The 19,489-nt window shown below is 49.1% G+C and overlaps 1 protein-coding gene across 4 annotated transcripts in view; it reads right to left on the minus strand.

Moving 5' to 3' along the window:
* Positions 1-16,167, minus strand: part of ZFAT (zinc finger and AT-hook domain containing) — a 271,981-nt gene extending 255,814 nt beyond the window's left edge. Inside the window, exons 1-2 of one of the 4 annotated variants that reach the window (XM_077167742.1) lie at positions 15,890-16,167; positions 9,123-9,363 (exon numbers count right to left, since the gene is read on the minus strand). In XM_077167742.1, the coding sequence (XP_077023857.1) occupies positions 9,123-9,363; positions 15,890-16,063 (415 nt within the window). In that variant the 5' untranslated portion in view covers positions 16,064-16,167. Of the gene's footprint in view, positions 1-9,122; positions 9,364-15,352; positions 15,606-15,889 lie in introns of those variants that run through there. The other 3 variants (XM_077167743.1, XM_077167746.1, XM_077167744.1) reach the window with 3 other exon arrangements.
* Positions 16,168-19,489: the final 3,322 nt, after the last annotated feature.

The following is a 19,489-nucleotide window of genomic DNA, read 5'->3' on the forward strand; positions in this document are numbered from 1 at the left end:
CTACGGGGTAACACAGGCTTGTAAACAGCAGCCCATAAGGCAAGGTGCAATCCACTCCACACTCTGTTCCTACACTGTCCTGGACACAGCTCCTGCAGACGGAAAGCAGGTCCCCACCCACACGCTTCCCAGAGTGGAGGAGACAGAGGTGCAGGCTGTGGAAGCCCCAGAAGGGGCATTACTCCAGGTCAGGGGCAAGATATGGCTTCAAGAGGCATCAGCGCTGGCCAGCTAAGCCACAATGCAAGCCAAGGACACAATGGCCAGCTAAGCCACAATGCAAGCCAAGGACGCAATGGCCAGCTAAGCCACAATGCAAGCCAAGGACACAATTTTAAACTTTCCCAGTAGCCACCTTAAAAAAAAAAAAAACGAAAGAAGTAAAAGTAATTTTAATGTTTTATTTAATCCAGTTTATCAAAAATAGTATCATTCAGACTTGTAATCAGTTTTTTAAGTTGATCAAAAACTGACTTTAAAAAGCTCTCATTCAAATTTACATTTCCTAAATCTTCAAAATCTAATGTGCAGTTTACACTCGCGATACATCAGTTCAGACTAGAGACAAATCCAGAATGTACAATTATTTCCAGAACACCAGACAACTTCACTGTGGTGTCCAGGCCCCTGGCCTCATGGGCCAGGAGAGGGTCTCCGCCAACCCAAAGGTTTTGGGAGGCAAAATCGAGCGTTAGGAAAACCGAGATCAAGAACTAGAAGACTAGGCACTTCCAGACCAAAGTCCCTGTGCACACCCCATGGGAGAGGACGACAGGAGCTTTCATTTGTTACTGTTCCAGGCTTAAAAGCTCACGGCTCAGGGGTCCTCAGGTCATCATCAGAGGAGACAAAATACAGCCTTGGCAGGAACTGCAGCAGGATGTGGGAAACATGCAATTTCAACTTCAAACTTAGAACGCCTGCTTTATTTATTATGAAAATCTGAGTTTGGTCTCTGTTATAAAGTGTTTTGAATGTGAAAGTTAATCCTAGGATAAAGAACTGCCCTTTAATATTCAGACATGTCCAAGGCCTTTGTCATATTCCAGGATACAGCTTTAAATTTAAGCAAGAGGAGTCACTGGGAAATTCTCCATAGCCCCTCTGCCCACCCGTGTCCAGCCTAATAAAATGACTCATCCATTTCCCCCTGTAACTAAACTTTAAAACAAGTATTACATATACTCTATTAGGCAAAAAAAATAAAATTACTTTTAACTTCATGTTCATTAGCCCCATAATACATGTGACATTTAATGGATGCCTCAAGTATGCCACGTCCTAAGCTAGACAGTTAGAAACGGGTAAGACATGGACTCTCGGTCCAGCAGCATAAGCAGCGACTCCACTCTGCTCTGGAGGATCCTGTACCTGACTGTGGCTTTATCACCGCACACACGCCTGCTGTCTAGGTGGGCAGGCAGCACCCACCGGCCCCTGCAGCCAGGTGGAGGTCTGGCCCTGGGTGGCCACCACATGGGTCTCCACCACAGGCACTGGGGTAAGTCAGCGGCCGGCCAGGCCCAGGCTGGCTCAGCCCTGTGTGCCCCGGGCCGCCTGCCCCCCCAGGCAGAGCACTGCAAACCTGGCAGACTCTCCCAGGGCCCCTGGTCTGGTCTCCAGCAGCCTTGCATCCTGGCCTCCTGGCCCTCCTCAGGCCCTGGCTCATGGGCGCAGCACCCAAGTGCCAGGGCCGCCCCGCACAGCTCCGGGTCCCCAGGGCCCACAGCAGGGCTTCACAGTGTCCCCTGGGGGCACCAGACGGTGGCGACTGCTCTCCCCCAGCAGACATCATTCTCCTAGCACAGGCCCACCCTCCCTCAAGTCTCAGCTCCAGCTTCCCTTCCTCTGAGGGACCATGCAAAGTCCCTTCACTATAAACCAGGTCTCCCTCCATTCCTCCCTCTCTCTTCCCCACTCCAGCCATGGCTACCACAATTCGTAATTATGTATGTAATGGTGTCTTTATTTATTTAGCCTCTGTCACCCCCAACGGACTGTACACTCCAAAACATCAATGTATTTTAATTCAAAATGCAATTAAAGGGGTGCCCGGGTGGTTCAGTGGTAGGATGCTCACCTTCCATGAGACCTGGGTTCGATTCCCAGACCATGCACCCAAAAAAAAAACATTGCCAAAAAAAAATGCAATTAAGTGCTTTAAAAGAGCAATGCTAAAGGATAAAAAGGTATTTACCTACACAGCAGAAAAATGCTACATTCCTTTTGTCAGGAGAATTAGAACATTTTCAGAACGCTCCCCAAAGAAGCCCTGAGAATAACCTTAACCACGTCAACCACAACTCACACTTTCTAACAAAGCAAACGAGACAGCACGCTGGGGAAGAAAGCCTGGCTCAGGGTGGGGCTCCCCAAGCCTGACCCCCAGCAGAAGGGACGTCCCCAACTTTTGTGAGCCCCTCACTGCTCACCTATAAAATGGCAGTAAATGCAGTGTCTGGCTTGGGGGCTTGGAAAGAAATCAGGCCTAATAAGACAAAGTGCCTGGGAGAGAGTTACTCAGTAGAGGTCAGCGGGGACCCCACACTCCCACACTATTGGGGAAGTCGCCCTTGGACACAGGGCCTCCTCGGATTTCTGCTCCTTCCTGGAAACAAACACTCTCAGGATATCACCACAGCTCCCTGAGCCCAGGGCCCTTGAGGAAAGCAGCAAATTTCAGCCCTTCCTCTGAAATACAAGAAATAAACTCACCCCCAAAATTCAAAAACTCAAAGAAAAAATATGAATTAAATGAAAAGGTACAGGGGTACCCTAAAATAAAATGCAAACAGAAACAGGTTAACCAAATCCTATATGAAATGAGCAACCCAAGCACCATGATACAGGAGAGAAGGACTGACCCAAGTAAATGCAGAAGGCGAGGTGGGTTCACACCACATGTCCTCCACTAAAGAGAAAAAGAACTCTAATCAAGTACTGAACTCTACATGGTGGGCTTCTTCCCACAGGGACCTCAGTTAGCAACTCTCAAACTTTCAATGTCCTCGAGGATTGAACAGGTAAGTAAATATGCTATGGATGCTGGGAGCCAGTTTTTCCCTGACAGAGAAGGGTTATAAACATGGAGCAGGGAAAGAATAGCGTGCATCTGCGGTGTCAGCCTGGAACCGGAAGAACCCAGATGAACCAGGTTCTTAGATGGATAGACAGAGCCTGATGGGGATATACACGCCTGTGCGCGCTTTGTGTTTCTACAAACATAACATTCCCAGCTGTGTTGACTGAGAGCCAAGAAGCAGTGCAACCCAGTAACACGAGCTCACTAGTACACCCAAAACATGGCTTCTAAATACCATTCTCCACTCAAAGAAACCAGGTGTCCTGGTAGAAACTGCTGATTCCAAAGCTGGGGTACAGAAAGTTCAAAATGAGGCCAGAATATCCTGTGTTGTGAGAAACTAAGGAAAAGCTCGAAGAAAGAGGGGACAGGCCAAAAGGACACAGTGTCACACTGAAGGGGCCTTGACTGGCCAGACAGGGGCAATTTAAGTATCAAATAATGACATAGGATTAAAAAACCACTGAATAAAATAGGAGTTCATGAGTCCACACTAACGTAAACAGATGAAGGAAAAATGGAAGCTCTTACTTACACTGAAAAACAACTAATAAATGCAGGCAAAATGTACTAGTTAGAAAAAGTCAGGATTAGAAACTCCTCATTTAGCTGCCATCCCAATAATAACTGATTTAGGCAAGAATCACTGATGGCTGCTGACAGCAGCGAGTGGAGGAAGCCTGAGGAGTGAGAGGCAGCAGGACAGGTAAGGACCCTGACTCACAAAGGAGAAGGAGCGTGCTCCAGGAAGGAGCCTGGCAGCCACCCCCATACAGCCTCAGTGGTGACCAGCAAGTCCGACCACGCGCCTCCTGCAGAAGGCGCCGAGACTAACGCAGTGCCACGTCCACGGGGCGCCTGCCCACGTGCCAGAGCAGGAACCTAATCATGGGGAAACACCACACAACACCAAAGAGGGGCACACTATGGAATAAGCATCCCATACACCTCAAAAACAACCTTGTCAGGAATCAACAGGACAGAGAGCTACATCAGATTAAGAAGGTAAAGACACACCACTAAATGCAATGCATGGCCCAGGATTTTCTTTGCTACGAAACACTCTATTGGGACAGCTGGTGAAATCTGAGAGGTACTGTATCAGTGTATTCCTCATTTTGATAACTACAATGTGGTTATGTAAGAGCATGTCTTTACTTTTAGAAAATATAACTGAAAAAATTTAGGAGTAGGTAAAGGGGCATTAAGCCTGCAAACTACTCTCCCAGATAGATTAGATGATAGACAGACAGACAGATGAGGGATGGATGAACGGATGGACAGATACAGAGAAAAACATACAGACAGACAGAAAAGATAATAGGTAGGTAGTAGGGAGGTGGATGACAGCTACAGAGCAATGTGGTAAAATGTTAATATCTGGAGCTTTGGATAAAAGGGTATATGAGAAGTTTTTATACTATGCTTCCATCTTTTCTAAAAGTCTAAAATTATGTCAAAACTAAAAATTAAAAGAAAAAAGCTCCCATGGATTCAAAACAACTTGTCTGACGTTTGGGAGTGTAAGAGGGGTCAGCAAGGGACACGCTGCCCCCCACTGCTCAGGCTCACCGCCTCCCGCACCACTGGGGCTCCAAAGGTGCCAGCACGTCTCCCGGCAGCACAGCTCCTGTGCCCCTTCCCACTTAAATCCTCAAACCCACAAACTGGCCAAAGGACAAAAGGCTTCATTCTAACAGAAGCCTCTCTCCCTGGAAGGCATGTGGGGTATTAACTGGGGAAAAAAAGTTAATTGTTACAGCTATTATACTATAATCAAAACTCCCTGAAACAAGTCTCCACGATATATCCGAGATACTCAAAAAAAAAAAAAAAAAGTTGAAAATAAGTTCTCAAAACACTCTTCTATATTTAAAATGTCTGAAAATCACGTCCCTTGAGAAAGGCTTATAGAGGGAGGGACTCCCTGCCCACAGCAGCCTACAAGGCATACTGCCAGGACAGTTTTCACACACAAACTAACAGGCCACCTGGGCGGGGAGACCTGGGAAGACCTGTGGGAGCAGGTGCACCTGGCCAGGAGGCCACCCAGGCACGGCCCGAGCCCGTCACACGTGTGGTCGCTGGGGTGGGCCAGCCGTGTCCCCCCATGCCATCGATCACCTCATGCCTGCTCTGCCCACGAGGCCCTCAAGGTACCAACGCCCGCAGCCCCAAGAGCCGTCCACACGGTAAGCCCAGCAACTCCGGCGGCTAGCCCTCTGTCCCAGCGTGGTCACTGGCTGCAGAACCTTGACAAATCACTGCACCTCTCCGGGTTTCCCAGCTGCTCCTCGGACTGGCCGTCTAAGGCTCTCCCAGCCGGAATCCTGGGGTTCTGGGCTCTGGACCTCCTGGTCAGGGCTCTGAGACACTGTACAAACCGTTCCTGTCACTGCTCAGCAGGAAACAGTACGTGGGGGTCAGCGCCAAGGCTGAGGCAGCAGGAAAAGGGGCACCCCGTGCCTGCCTGGACAGGGCCAGGGACGGGAAGGGTCCTGGGGCCTGTCTGCCCTAGGAACGGAGAAACTAAGAGGCCTCAAAGACGTCTGAAAGAAAACCAGGTCTATTTTTCTTTCTCAAAGAATACGGAAGAGAAAATTATTTTTTCAAAAACATTTTTAAGGTTGCTCTTACGCAAACTTCAGTTAGACCATGCTACCTATCATAACCTGCCAGCCCCCAACCAGGACCATTCCAGCCAATCCTAAAGAACACCTAGGGCAATATATAAGATTCCACAAGGGTTCCAGGCATTAGAGTAACTTGCCAGAAACCTACAACCTCCATACGGTCCCCGGTCCAGAGATGTCCTGAAACCTAGCCCAGCCTCTCCATAACATCAGATAGTTCTACCTCCCTACCCCATATCAGTGACAAAACTTTCCAGTATCAAACATTTAAAATTGCCATAGCCCAAACACCCCTAATGAGAGGCATGGAAAGATCAAAGGTGATGGTGGAATTATACACAGAAAATAGGATCTAACAGATTAATATAAATGCTGAATCATTAAATTGATATCTCTTCTTGTCTCCAGCATTTTAGAGCAGCTAGAAGTAAAAAACTAAAATTGTGAAATTGTAACCCATGTCAAAATCTGAAATATGTTCTACAACTAACTGTGGTGCTATGCTTGGAAATTTATACCTTTTTTGTATATATGTTATTGTTCACAAAAAAAAAAAAGGAAAAAAGAGCCGATTGCGATAATAACAAAGTATTTAAGCCTGCTAACCTCCTATATTCTGGAGCAGCTAGAAGGAAAAATAGGAGAGAATGGTATAGTAGCCCATGACAAACTCTGGGATCTGTTCTATAACCACATTCTGAACAGTGCTTTGAAAACTATTGCTTTGATTATTTCTCTGCTTTGTATATATATTATACTATACAATAAAAAAAGTTAAAGAAAAAAAAAAAACACTTTCAAAGTAAAACACAAAGGTGAAGTGGGGCCACAACCCAGAGCAGGTAGCAGAGCAGAGCCGAGACGGCGGAGCGGCGGCCCCTCTCTGCCCACAGAGCCCACGTCGCACCCCAGGCCCCCTCTCCTCTGGCTGTACCTTCCGAAACCGCCCTCCTCCAGGCACTGCAACTCCACATGTGCCAAGCGTGGGGCAGGCCACACCTGTCTCACCCTAGCCCCAGGGGGCCATCCTTGAGCAGCACTGGCCCAGGGAGCAGCTGGCCGGGGTGCCAGCAAAGCCAGGAGGTGTGTCGTGAGTTCTGTCCATCAGAGGCGAGGAAGATGATTTAGGCCAAATTCCCCCAAGCCTGTTCTGTGTGACACTGGTATCAGAACACAACCCACCCAAATTAACTCCGGGAAAGGCTGAGTGCCACAAACTCGATTGCTTCCTATTGAAATGGAGCTCGAAGGATATTAAGGCATGATGAGAAAGAAAGAAACGAAGAAGAAAGAAAGACAGACACAGACGGGCTCAAGGGGTCTGAAGCTTAACTTTACATCAGACATCAGACTTCAGACAACTTTATTCTTATCCAGATCCTGCTTAAATACTGCAGGATGACAAAAGGCATGCATGCATTTCTTGAAAGAACAGAGAGCTTATTTTTCAGTGCTCTCTTCCTTCATACTTAACATAACCATTTGGGGTCAACATTTTCTTCCCAGACTACTCTACATAACAATCTCCACAGTTTACTGCCGCCATCCTGAGGCCAGCTGCTCCCAACAAATTCTGCAAGTCTTGTTTTAACACTTGGCTCCTACAAAACCCCCCTTGGGAATATTAGAAATTCTGAGGCGCCCTCAACCAAGAAGCTCGTGTACGATCGTTAACAAGCCCCTTGTTTACTATAAGAACTCTTATTTCACATAATCCCTATCTCCTGATCACACCACAAAGAGTACTGAGACAAGGCCACTAGAAACCGGTTGGGAATACAGAGAAAATTACTGGATTAATAGTGGGAAGAGAAGGAACACAAAGAGAAAGTCCAAGAGATGGTGAGAGTGTCCCTAGGAGACCAGAGAGCAGGGCAGCAGAAAACTCAGACACTCCGGGAGACTCACTGAAGAATCTTAATAAAACAAAAAGTAAATAATAACAATAGTAGTAATAATGATGGACTATCTAGTTACATGTGTTCTTTGCATCCAAGAATTCCAAACATGAAGCGTCACCCAAATCTCTCCTGCCCTGAGTCACTCTTGCACAAGCCTACAAAGGTCAACTCAACTGTCATGTCAAACCCAGCATGTCCCAAACAGGACTCACCTCTTCCCACCAGCAGGACTGGCCTCCTGGGCACTGCAAAGGGATCAAGGGCCCCCTCCTGGCTACCCTTCACCTTGGCCTCCGCCCATGGACATAAGCCAGAAAGCAGTCTCCACCCCCCTCATTCTTTCCTTCTGCATGACAGCTTTCCCATCCCCTTTCAGTTCAGCCAACAAAATTCTATTCCCAATTCATGTCCTTCATGTGGCCCTCTCTTCATGGTCTCCAACTAGAAAGCAAAGACCCAAGAACATTAAAGAGGAAAACTGGAGAATGTTTCTCCTGCTGATTGTGTTTTCTTCGAGAAACTGAGGAAAAAGAGGGAGACGAGGTGATGCGTACAGCAGACATGAAAAGGACAGAATCAAGCTTGGCGTTCGAGGTCCCTTGTATCAGTAACCGCACCTCCATGCTCCCGCAACTTTTCCCTAAAGTCAAATGACCTCATCAGAGCCCTACCCCTCCACCCCACACACTTCAAGGGGAGCCAGGGGTAGCTGCTGGCATCGGCACCCAGAGCATAGGTCAACCCAACCCAAGGCAAGCAGCAAACTGCCAGGAAAAGGGTTATAAACCCCAACGTATGAACTGTTTCTATAAATTAGCAAGAGAAACAGCAAGACCCCAAGTGGGAAAGCGGAAGAGACAGGAAAACACCAATTATGAGAGAAGAGCTACAAATGGCCACTACACTGGACAGAGATGTGAGCCAGGCCTGCGGCGATACAGAGCTTGGGCCTGGAGTCTGCTTCTGCCCCTGTGGGACTCCGAGCAAGGACTCTGCCCCTCGGGACGCCTGTTTTCTCATCTTTCCAGTGGCGACCGCAGTGCCTGCCTCGCGCCACACTCAGGGTACTCAAGAAACATGGCGGGTGGCTTAGGCATGTGAACAGAACACGGTCTTAGCTTTAGGAACAGCAGCCTGACATCCAGCCCAGCTGGTCAACGACCAGCATGCAACTACGGCCACATGGTCAAACCTTTCTAAGCCGCCATCTCTTTGCCTGTGAAAATGCAGATAACACCCCGACGTCACAGAACCGTGGTTACACTCTGAGGACCAGGGCTGCAGGCACCCTGCAGAGCCCTAGGACACAGTGGGCACTGATGGGTGGAACACTCGCTGTAAGGAGCCATGCTCGTGTTTACGAATGGGAGGGCTGGCAGGGTCTTGCTGTGGGGAGACAGGCCAGGAAGAAGTCAGCACTGCAGGGGCCTATGAGTGAATGAGTGACACGCAGAGGGGCCAAGGAAGGCAGAAGGGCCCAGGCATTCTCAGGAGGCAGCAGCCCACCTGAGACTGGAAAAGCCACAGGCTGCCCCCAGGACTGAATCGTAGGCCCCAGTTTGGACACGTTCTTGGTCTTGGTCCACATGCTGGTGGATGGTGAGCCACTGTGACTAGGAGCTCTTCCCGCTGTTACTTCAGCTGAATCTGGCTGGGCTCTAATCCAGATTACTGGGTCCTCTACAAGCAGACTGAAAGTTCCCAGAGAGAGGCAATGGCAGAGCAGGAAGCTGGAAGCCAGTGGAACCTGGAAGAGAAAGGAGAGGATATCGCCATGTGACAGGAAAGCCAAGGAGCCCCAAGGACCGCCAGCCAAAGCATCACCTTGCTGACAACTTGGTTTTGGACTCCTCCTAGCCTCAAACCGTGAGTCAACAACGTCCGGCTGGTTAAGCCGATCCATGGCATGGGATTTATTCTAACAGCTGGGGAGCTAAGGGAGGAATCTGGCTCTTGTACTAAGCCTGGGCTTGCTGGGAGGAACTGTCAAGGCCACCTCAAAACCACATCTTTGATCTTCCACTCTGCACCAATCACTAGTGTGGGCCTCATTTGATCCAGTCCCTCAGAGAGCAGCATGCTGGGTGGAAGACAAGTTTGGCTCCAATTTTACTGAAAAGGAAACTGAGGTTCAAAAAGTCAGAAGAACTTCACATACTGGAGCCAAAATTCAAAGTTCAGTCTGGAAGACTCCAAAACCAGAGTTATTTTCCAGAGCCTGCACTGCCAGTGGGGACCACAGATACCCATCCCAGCAGGAAAAGAGTGGAGAAGACAGCCCAGAACTGCTGAGCTATATGGTAAGGTATGTTTAGCATTATAAGAAACCACTAAACTGTTTTCCAAATTTGCGGTACCACTGTCCATTCCCACCAGCAGAGTACAAGAGTTCCAATTGCTCCAGAGGCTCGCCAGCACTTGGCACTGTCGGGCTTTTTCATTTTAACTGTTCCAATTGGGTATGTCGTGGTAACTCATGGCAGTCTTAAGTTGCACTTTCCCGATGATAAATGACATTGAGCATCTTTTCATACACTTATTGGCCATCTGCATCTATTCTTTTGTGAAGGAGCCATCAATTCTTCTGCCCAGTTCTGAAGGGATTCTGTCTGGCCTATCGGCTGTGTGCTCTTTCACCACAGGATGCTCAGGGTCCCCCAATGCCCACCTTCTGGGAGCCCCATCCCTAGAGAACACGTTGTGAGTCGTCCACAGGGCTGCGCGAAGGCTCCCATCTCAGCCTGTGCATCTGTCCCAGCAGCGCCCCCAGGCGGCAGGAATCTGACAGGTGTTGGTGACAGCACCCCCCTGGCCAGTAATTCCAGGGAGAGCTCGGGTGACCCTCGGCAGGAGGCAGACCAGAGGAGACTCTTTTCATCTCTGGACTGAAGAGCAGACCCCTGAACTTCACCTGCAGCCTGGCCCAGGCCCAGATTCCAGAACTAGGCCAGGACATAGGAGAGATGGTAGGTGGACGTCTCCTTGAGGGGATCACAAGCGTACATGGTCCTCGCCACCAGGTCCAAACGCTGGCTGACTACCAGCCCTGTGACCCAGCCGGCGCCCGAGGGCACTTCAGTAATGGACAGCCAGAGGCACCAACCAACCAGAGCTGCCGCTTCCTCACTTGTAAAACAAAGAGGATGAGAACACCTTGCTGGGCGCTCACAAAGACCAAACTAAATAATGGATATGAAGCACAAGCAGCGAAGGTCTACAGAAATGACAGTTATTATTACCATGCCCCCATATTCCCCCCGCAGCTGCATGATTTAATAAAGGATCAGGCCACTGTATAGGGCATTATTATTTATTACAACAAATCCAGTTCTCAAAGGTATTACTAAAATTACAATATGCTCAGTAGAAGAAGGTGAGTCTGAGGGAGGGAGAATGGAGAAGAAGGAGAAAAGAAGGATAAAGAGGAAGGAAGAAAAAGATGGGGGGGAGGGAGGAAAGTAGTCATGTGGGCCAGTGTGCCCCCAAACCTCCACTCTTGAGTCTTGACAAAAATCATGCTGCCCAGTAGATCTACAGGGACCAGTTCTGCATAAAGGCAACTAAGATTCAGGGACACGCTGAGGCCACATGGCTGTTAAGCAGCAGGACCAGAACCTCAGCCAAGACTTCCCGATGCCAGTGCACCTGGGCCCTGCATTGCCTGCACCAGTTCCCTGCCTGTGCCCAGGGTGTGGAGAGCCTGCCACAGGGCTCACTCCTGGATAGACCTGGAGAGACCCGCAGCACCCAGGGACCCCAGTGCCTCCAGTCTGGGTGCCCCAAGGAGGCACATGATGTTCTGCCAGATGGGAACCTCTCCAGATGGGGCAGGGCACAGTCCCCAGGAAGGTCTTCCAGGAACCTGACAAGCCCCGCACCAGCCCCCTGGCCTGGCTGACAAATAAAAACAGGAGCAGAACGCAAAGGAGCTTCTCTCCACCCCTGCAGGAGGCCCTGAAAATCAGGGACCAGCGCTGGAAGGGTTTCACATCCCTGAGCCTGTTAACGGCTGTCATTCCTCTTTCCCTAAGAAGAAGCACAGATGCCTGCTGGTCTCTGAGGGGAAATCCGATCAGTCATGGCCCCTTTGCTATTCCCCTAAATCTGCTCTGCTCTCCACCCCACAGCTGCAGCATCCCACAGCACCACCTAACTGCCTCTCTCCTGCAGCACTACTGCCCCTCCAAACACTGTTCTCCAATTTATTCTTCAGAACTTCAGAAATTACCAGAAAGCTACAGTAAGCAAGACAGTTTGACACTAGGAAAGGATCAATGGAACAGAGAGCCCAGAAATGGACCACACACAATTTTCAAGTCACGAGGGAGGGTCAACATAGTCCCGTGGAGAAAGGAAAGTCTCTTCAACAAATGAGGCTGGAAAAACTGGATGTGCATGGGGAAAAATAGAACCGTGACGTCCACCGCGACCATACTCAGAAACTGATTTTAGACAGACCATAGACCTGAGCCTAAAGGCAAAAGAACAAGACTAAAAAAAAAAAGAGCTAGGAAAATATCTTCCTGACCTTAGAGCAAGAAAAGCTTTCTTAAAGGACACATAAAGGGCTCACCACAAAAGCAAAAAAAAGTAAATCAGACTTCATTAAAATTCGAAACTTCTCATCAAAAGATGAATAAGAAAACAAGTAGGCAAACAGAGACTGGGAGAAAATAGTCACAACACAACACATACATACAGTAAAGGACTTTACCAAGAATATATAAACAACTCCGACAATTCGATAATAAAGAAACAAGCAGCCTAATTTTAAAAAACAGGCAAAAGACTTGAATGGTCACTTCATAAAATAAGATACACAAAATGCCGATACACAAAAGAAAAACCTGCTCAACATCATGGTCATTAGGGAAATGCAAACTAAAACTATCCTGAGATGCCACTACACATCTTCTAGAAAAGATCAAATGAGAGATTGCTGACGCCTAATGTTGGTGAGGACGCCAAACAGGTGGGATTCTCTCACACTGCTGATCAGAGTGTAAAATGGTACAACTACTCTGGAAGTCTAGTTCGAAGTTTCTGAAAATATTAAACATACCTTATTCTCTAATCAGCAATTACATTACTAGGTGTTAGTTTACTCAAGAGAAATAAAAGTAGCCGTCCACAAAAACCTTGTACAACAGGATTCAGGCAGCTTTAGTTATGATAACCAAAAACAGCCCAGGTGTTTATCAGCAGAACATATCAAGAAACTGGGGTGCAGCCAGACAATAAAATTCTATTCAGCAATAAAAAGGAACTAGTGAACCGCAGACACATTTTGCTAAGTCAAAGAAGTTAGACAAAAGAATTACACCATGTGCTACAAAAGGTAAAACTCATCTATGGGGACAGACCTCAGATCAGTGGTTGCTTGGGGTGAGGTGACAGGCAAGGACTGAAGGGACCGGGCATAAGAGAATGTTCTGGGGTGACGAAAAAGTTATATGCATTGTTGGGGATGTAGGTAAGATGGACGAATGCATTTACCAAACTTGATCAAATTGTGCACTTAAGGTCTATGCATCTCACTGCATATAAACTACACCTAAAAGAAATCTGAAAACTGACTCCTGGCAGCTGTGGGAAGGACACTTCTGAAGGACAGACAGACAGCCTTTCCACCCTCCTACCCCAGAGACCCTGGGAAGAAAGCCCTAATAGCTTCCTGTACTGGAAAGGCGCTGCATCACAGACCTCCAGCATCCCCACCACACCACACCTACAGCCTCAGCACTCACCTCGTCCCACAGAACACACCCGGCAGGTGTCACACCCTGTGTCTCTGCACACGCCCGCCCTCTGCAGGGTGCCTCTGTTCACCCTGGAGGACAGTCACCTGCTCTCAGGAACCCCACTGGGTTAGGGGTGCCTCCCATGAAGTCCCCCCATACTCAGTGCTACTGCCATCATCTCCTTAGGCTCCCAAGGAGGGCAATGACTAGAAAAGAGTGCCAAGCCAGAGTCACCTCCCACTGCCTACTGCGGGGAGCTGCCTCTTCCCATGGGGACAGCTGCAGCATCCTCTGGGGCCGGGTTCCTACCCCAACCCATTCTACTGCTTCCCAGACCCGGGTTGGACACAAAGGTGCCAGATTCCAGACTTCAGCCATGTGCTGCTCCATTTGTTACACGTTTTAAAAGAACAAAGAAAATTCTGTTACCCAGAATTTTAATATTCCATAAAAATAGGAGGCAACTTCAAACCTATAACAGGTGTTTAATTTCTCTATTTTGCTTCACTCTCAAGTTGTTATTTTTTTCTTTTAAAAAAATTATTCAGGCTCTATCTTGCCCTTTCCATCAACAATGCTTACAAACAGCAAACGGATGACAACGCACTGAGCTATAGGATGGAGAGACTGGTCCTATGTAGGGAAGGGACAACTAGTACTTCTTAAGTATGACCAATACTAATGATGCACCTCACCCCTGGAGTGGGGTGGATTATGCCTCTTTCTGCAAATGGGAAACGGGTGTTCCAACAATTCTATGATTTGCTTTGGATCAGGAATTCAGTGAAAAAGTGATCTTTGGAGGCCAGAGCTCATGTTCTTTTCACTCTCAGAACTGTTCCAATTCTGAAAGCTGACGCCTACCCTTGAGAAATTTCCAACACAGTGAAAGTTTAACATAGTAAACAGCTGAGAACAGGGAAAGTTTAACTCTAGGCTAAATCCTTTCTACATAATTAAATCAGCCCATCTCGATGGGGAGGTTTCTAGAGGTGGCATGCATAAAATACCGATAAAAGGAAATGCAATTAAGGAGTCTTTTTAACATATCTTAATCTTGACTGCCCTTGCTCTAGGCAGAAACTTAATTCTAGCTAAGGGCAGCCATCTTTTAAAAGCCGGGATGTAAATTATAAGCGGGGACGGGGTGCAGAAACTGCAAGCATTTCACCAGAGGCAAATGAGCCGGCTGACAAGGGAGCAACTGTAACAGATCTCCAATATACAAAGACGGCAATCTCAGCAATTTCAGCAACTGGGCTGTATCTTATAGACCACATGCAACTTCATCTCATTATCATTAACTGTGCTTTCTCCTAAATTAACCAAACAACCAAATAAAACAAAACTCTTTTCAGAAATCGGCTGACAGCAAGATATTTTAGAACATGGTCTTTCCTCATTTGTTACAGCTGGAAATTGAAGGGCACGCCCGCACACGTGCCCAGGTGTTTTTCTGAGAGGGAGGGAGGTTGATCCCCTCGGCGGCAGCAGCGAATGGCCTGGAGGGGACCCACGGCGCCCTAAGCCGAGAAGGCGGCTCGCCCGCCCATCGGGCGCGGGGCCAGCGCGCGTGGGCTCCTGCGTGGCGCGTGCGGGCAGGTGCCCTGCGAAGCCGCCGATGGCCTGAAAAAGCCACGGGTGGGGCGGGTGGGCCCGGGGCGCGCCGGAAGGGTGGGGGGCGCAGGCCACCCGCCTCCCCTCCACGGGCAGACGCGCGGCCACCGCCTGCCGCCGGGCCCCGCCGGCAGGACGGCCCCTCTCCGGGCTGCTCCCACTCGCCGGAGCCGCTGCGGGCGCCGGGCGTAAGCGTGAGGCCGGCGCCAAGGGGAGGCCGCCGCGGCCCACGGGACGAGGACGGGGCGCAGGGCGGGAAGGGGGAGCCGCTCCGAACGGCCGCGCGCGGCGCCTGGAGGGGGTGGCCTCTGAGCTCAGCTTTCCAGGGCAGCGGCGACCCGCCGAGCTGGGCAGAGTCGACGGCAAGCCATAGCGCACCACGGCCTCGACCCGGTTACCAGCAGCAAACGCCCGCCTCGACGGCTCCTCCAAAGGGCACAGACACTTTGTGTCGCCACTCGGTTGGGCCCTGACCCTTCACAACATCCCGGCCAAGTACGGGGTCTTATAATTAGGGGAACTGCCCATTCCACAGGTAAGGAAAGTGAGGCCGGCTCAAGCTCCAGCCGGCCCAAGAAGCGGCAGCGCCGGGATTCGAACCTCCCGCCCGCGAGGCCCCCGGCGCTCCCACCCAGGCCCGCGCCCCGCCCGTTGTCATGGAAACGGCCCCGCGCGTGCGCACTGCCTCCCCTCGCCCGCTCATCCACTCTCTCGCGTTACTTTTTTTTTTTTTCTTTTTTTAAATCAAACCCAAGCCGGCGGGATACGAGCAGCGACAGGACGTGCCGTGAAGTACGCCGCCACGTTCGCCCTCCGCCCGCGGCCCGCGCGCTTCCTCCCGACTGCACGCTCGGAACGACGGCCCGCGCGCCGCGCCCCTCCCCCACCACCCCACCCCAACCCCCGCCGGCTCACCTGCCGCCCGCGTCTCCATGGCAACGCTCCCACCGCAGAGGAAAAAAAAGCCTCGGGCTCTTCCGGGCCCCCTCCCGTGCCGACCGAGAAGGCGAGGTGCCCCGCTGATGCTTCGCTTTTTATTTTTATTTTTTTAAGAAAAGAGCCGGCGAGGTTATGGCGAATCTGCGGCATCCAACATGGCGGATGGAGTCTTCGGCCGCCTCCCCACGGGCGCTGACGCCGGCGTATCGGGCGTCACCTTCGGATGACCCTCCCCCAGCGCCGAGTGCGGCGCGGCTGGGCCGAGCTACTGCGCATGCTCGCGCGCTACTGCGCGCTTCTTTTCGCGCTCCGTGAGTCTACCGCTCCGCGTTTTGGGCGGTGCCCGAGGAGGGTGTCGGGAGCGCAGCGGTAGGGAGCGCGGGAATGGCGGCTCCCGGTCCCGGCCCCGGCCGCCGCCGCCGGCCTTCGCCTCTCGCTGCGGGGCTGCGGGGCCTCGGGACCGCAGGTCAGGGCTCCACCGCTCGCGTGGGGCGGCGCGTTGGCTTCCCTAGGGCTCAGCCTACCGAGGCGCGCGTTGGGGGGTCGCGTCTGCCTGCCCTGGGGGTGCCGGCCTAGCCCCAAGCCCCCGGGGAGCTCCTCTCCGCTCCGTTCTCGGCTCCCGAGGGAGCCCGGTGGGCGCTGTCCCCAGCTGGAGATCCTGGCTCGGAGGCGGTCTCGAGGCCTCGCGGGCCGCCGGCGCTGTGGACCCCGGAGTCGCCTGGGGTTCTGTCGTCCCGCTGCCGCCGGGCATCCGCTGGGCTCCAGCCAGCTCCGCTCCTCTTGTCTCCGCTTGACTCCCAGAAGCTAGAATTGAGTCTGACACAGTCATTGGTTGCATAACTTCATGACTTCGTGTTGCCTTTAAGGATACCTTTTTTAAAAAGGAGTTTTATAATGTGTTTTCATTTATGGTCATACGTAAAGTTTTCTTTTTAATACATTTACGCTTTTTGAAATGAGAACAGAAGGATCATACGTCAACTACAAGATGCCCATACCTCCCCCGCCACCAACACCTTGCTTTGATGAGGAACATGTAATTTTCATGTTAATTAAAGTCCATAGTTTAAATTACGGTTCACTGTGTTATGCACTGGGTTTTTTGTTGTTGTTCTGTTACCATATATACAATTTAATGTTTCTCCTTCTAGTCACAATCGGTTATATGTTTCAGTGCCGTTAATTCCATTCACAATGTTGAGATAATCGCCACTATCCATTTCGAAAACGCTTCCCTCATTCCAGATTGGAACCCTGTACATTTTAAGCCTTAACTTCTCATTCCCTATCCCTACCCCATCTCCTGGTCACTTACATTCTATGTTCTGTAAGATGAGTCAGTTTTTTAAGATGGTACAAAGGCATGACCGAAAAAGGAAAAAAAACTGTGAATGCAGACCTCGAGTGACTGAAGTTTGGGAAACACATTCATTTCTATGGTTGCCGTGACATGGTCGTCTCTGCCTGTTATATGTCCCTCTGTTCTGCTCAACTGTATGAAATTCTCCTTCCCAACGTCCTGAAGCTCAGCCTGTATGTTCCCGCGACTGCGTGCCTTAGCACCTCCCCACCCCGAGGCGTGTGCGCGCGCGCACGTGTGTGTGTGAGAGCACAGCCCTCTCCCCACCCAAGAAATCCAGTCTGTGGATTTCTTGAACACAGACTATACCAGTCTTTTTCGTCTGTGTTTTCCCAGCACCTATTGCATAGGAATATTACTGAATGACACATCCATTTCCATTGTCACTTACTTTCCAGTACTAAAACTGCCATGGATGTTGGACTTCGGGATGACTTATCTGGTTTTTCAGCAGTTTTTCCTGCCTTGCTCCTTAATCCTGTTCTTGGGAGGTTAGGAGTTGGTATAAGACTAGCTCCATATGTTCAGAGCTCAACCACCCCCATTTCATCTTCACAACATAGAGTTAGGTTGGATAAATATCTTTTTTTCCAGATGAGAAGAAGAATGTTCAGAGAGGTTATATGACTTCCTGAGACCACACAGCAAGGCAACAAAGAGCCACATGTAGGACTGGTCTCTCCGTGCCCAGTGTTCTTCCCTCTTGAGCACACTGCTATCAGGAAGTGCCCAGGCCACCGTCCACCCCCAGCAAAGCCTATTCCAGGACAAAAACAGTGCTATTGTTACACATCCACCGCTTTCTGCATCACAAGCGAGATACATGGCAGGGTGGGATATATCCAAATCTTTATTTGGTTATGAGGTGCCCAAAAGGCTACATTGATAGGCCTTTCCTTTTAGGACTATAAATATTTACAATAATCACTATTTTGCTGGGAATTGATTTCTGTCGGAAAATTAGAGTTGTTCTGAATTGCTGACAATATTGGTTTTGTGTTGGGTTGCTTTTCTTGCAGCAGCATTTAAATGTTACTTTATTGATTAGCAGTTGGATTGCTCCTGGATGTGTGACCAAAATGAATTTTGGAAATGAAGCAATTTAGAATATTGATGATTTTCTCCATTATTCCCATAGCATTTCCTTCCATCATCCATAGAATAGTTACTGAACAGTTGTTATTACTAAAAACCATCCCAGGGGCAGGCATATGGAAATGACTAAGGGTAGCCCCTTTCTGTAGGGAAACCAGATTTGTAAAGTGGAGAGAAGAGCTTTATGTTTGGCTCTTACATTGCCTTGCTGTGTGATTCATACATGTTCACTCAGCAAACATTTTTATTCTTTCCATTTGCCAGTAATATTCCAAAACGCCTTCAACTAATGAAGAAGCATTAGGAGGATTAAATGTAAATTGCTCAAAATTATATAATTAATATAATCTTAATTATGTAATATTATAAGTAATATATGAAGCGTTCAGCTTCCATGGCGATTCCCAGTAGGCCCACCAGTGGCAGGCAGCCTCGTAATACTGGCAAGTAACTGAATCTGTATCGATAAATTTATCAGCATGCCATGACAGTTATATAATAAATATAATCAGTTTACATAATTGAATATATTTGTGTTGATAATTTTATAACCATATCTAATAGTGATATGACACATAGGCATTTATGTGAAAACAATATCTGTACATAATTATATAAGATGCTTTCTTGAAAGCAGGTTTTGACACAAGCTGTATGCAAGGGACCTCAAAATAATGGTATTTGAGGCACACAATGATAAAATCAAAGATAAGGATAATCACAGTTCGGGTGAAGTGCTAAGAAATAGGCGTGTTGTAGAGAAAAAAATGCATTTAAAACTTGCCTTAAAGAAGAGGATATAGTAATATTAGAACCATGTCAGCTACAGCACTGGGAACATATTACTATCTTAGGAAGCAACTTCTTTTCCAACCCCATCTTTTCCGTGGCCATAGTGAGCTGTCTCCTCTTCTCTCTGCTGGTGGCATCATCTCGGCACCCTTAGCACATGACAAAATAATGACCTCTAAGACTGTGTTCATAACCAGTTGTCAGAGTTTTCTTCCAAAGAACCTGATCCATTTTGGGATGCAGGGAAAAATCAAAATGGGCGGGAAGCATCTGGCTATTGCCAGAAAAGCAGGGTGCTTTAAAAACCACTGGGCAAAGGGGCCACATGA

This window comes from Tamandua tetradactyla, chromosome 6 (assembly GCF_023851605.1).
Source record: "Tamandua tetradactyla isolate mTamTet1 chromosome 6, mTamTet1.pri, whole genome shotgun sequence".
Taxonomy (NCBI): Eukaryota; Metazoa; Chordata; class Mammalia; order Pilosa; family Myrmecophagidae; genus Tamandua; species Tamandua tetradactyla.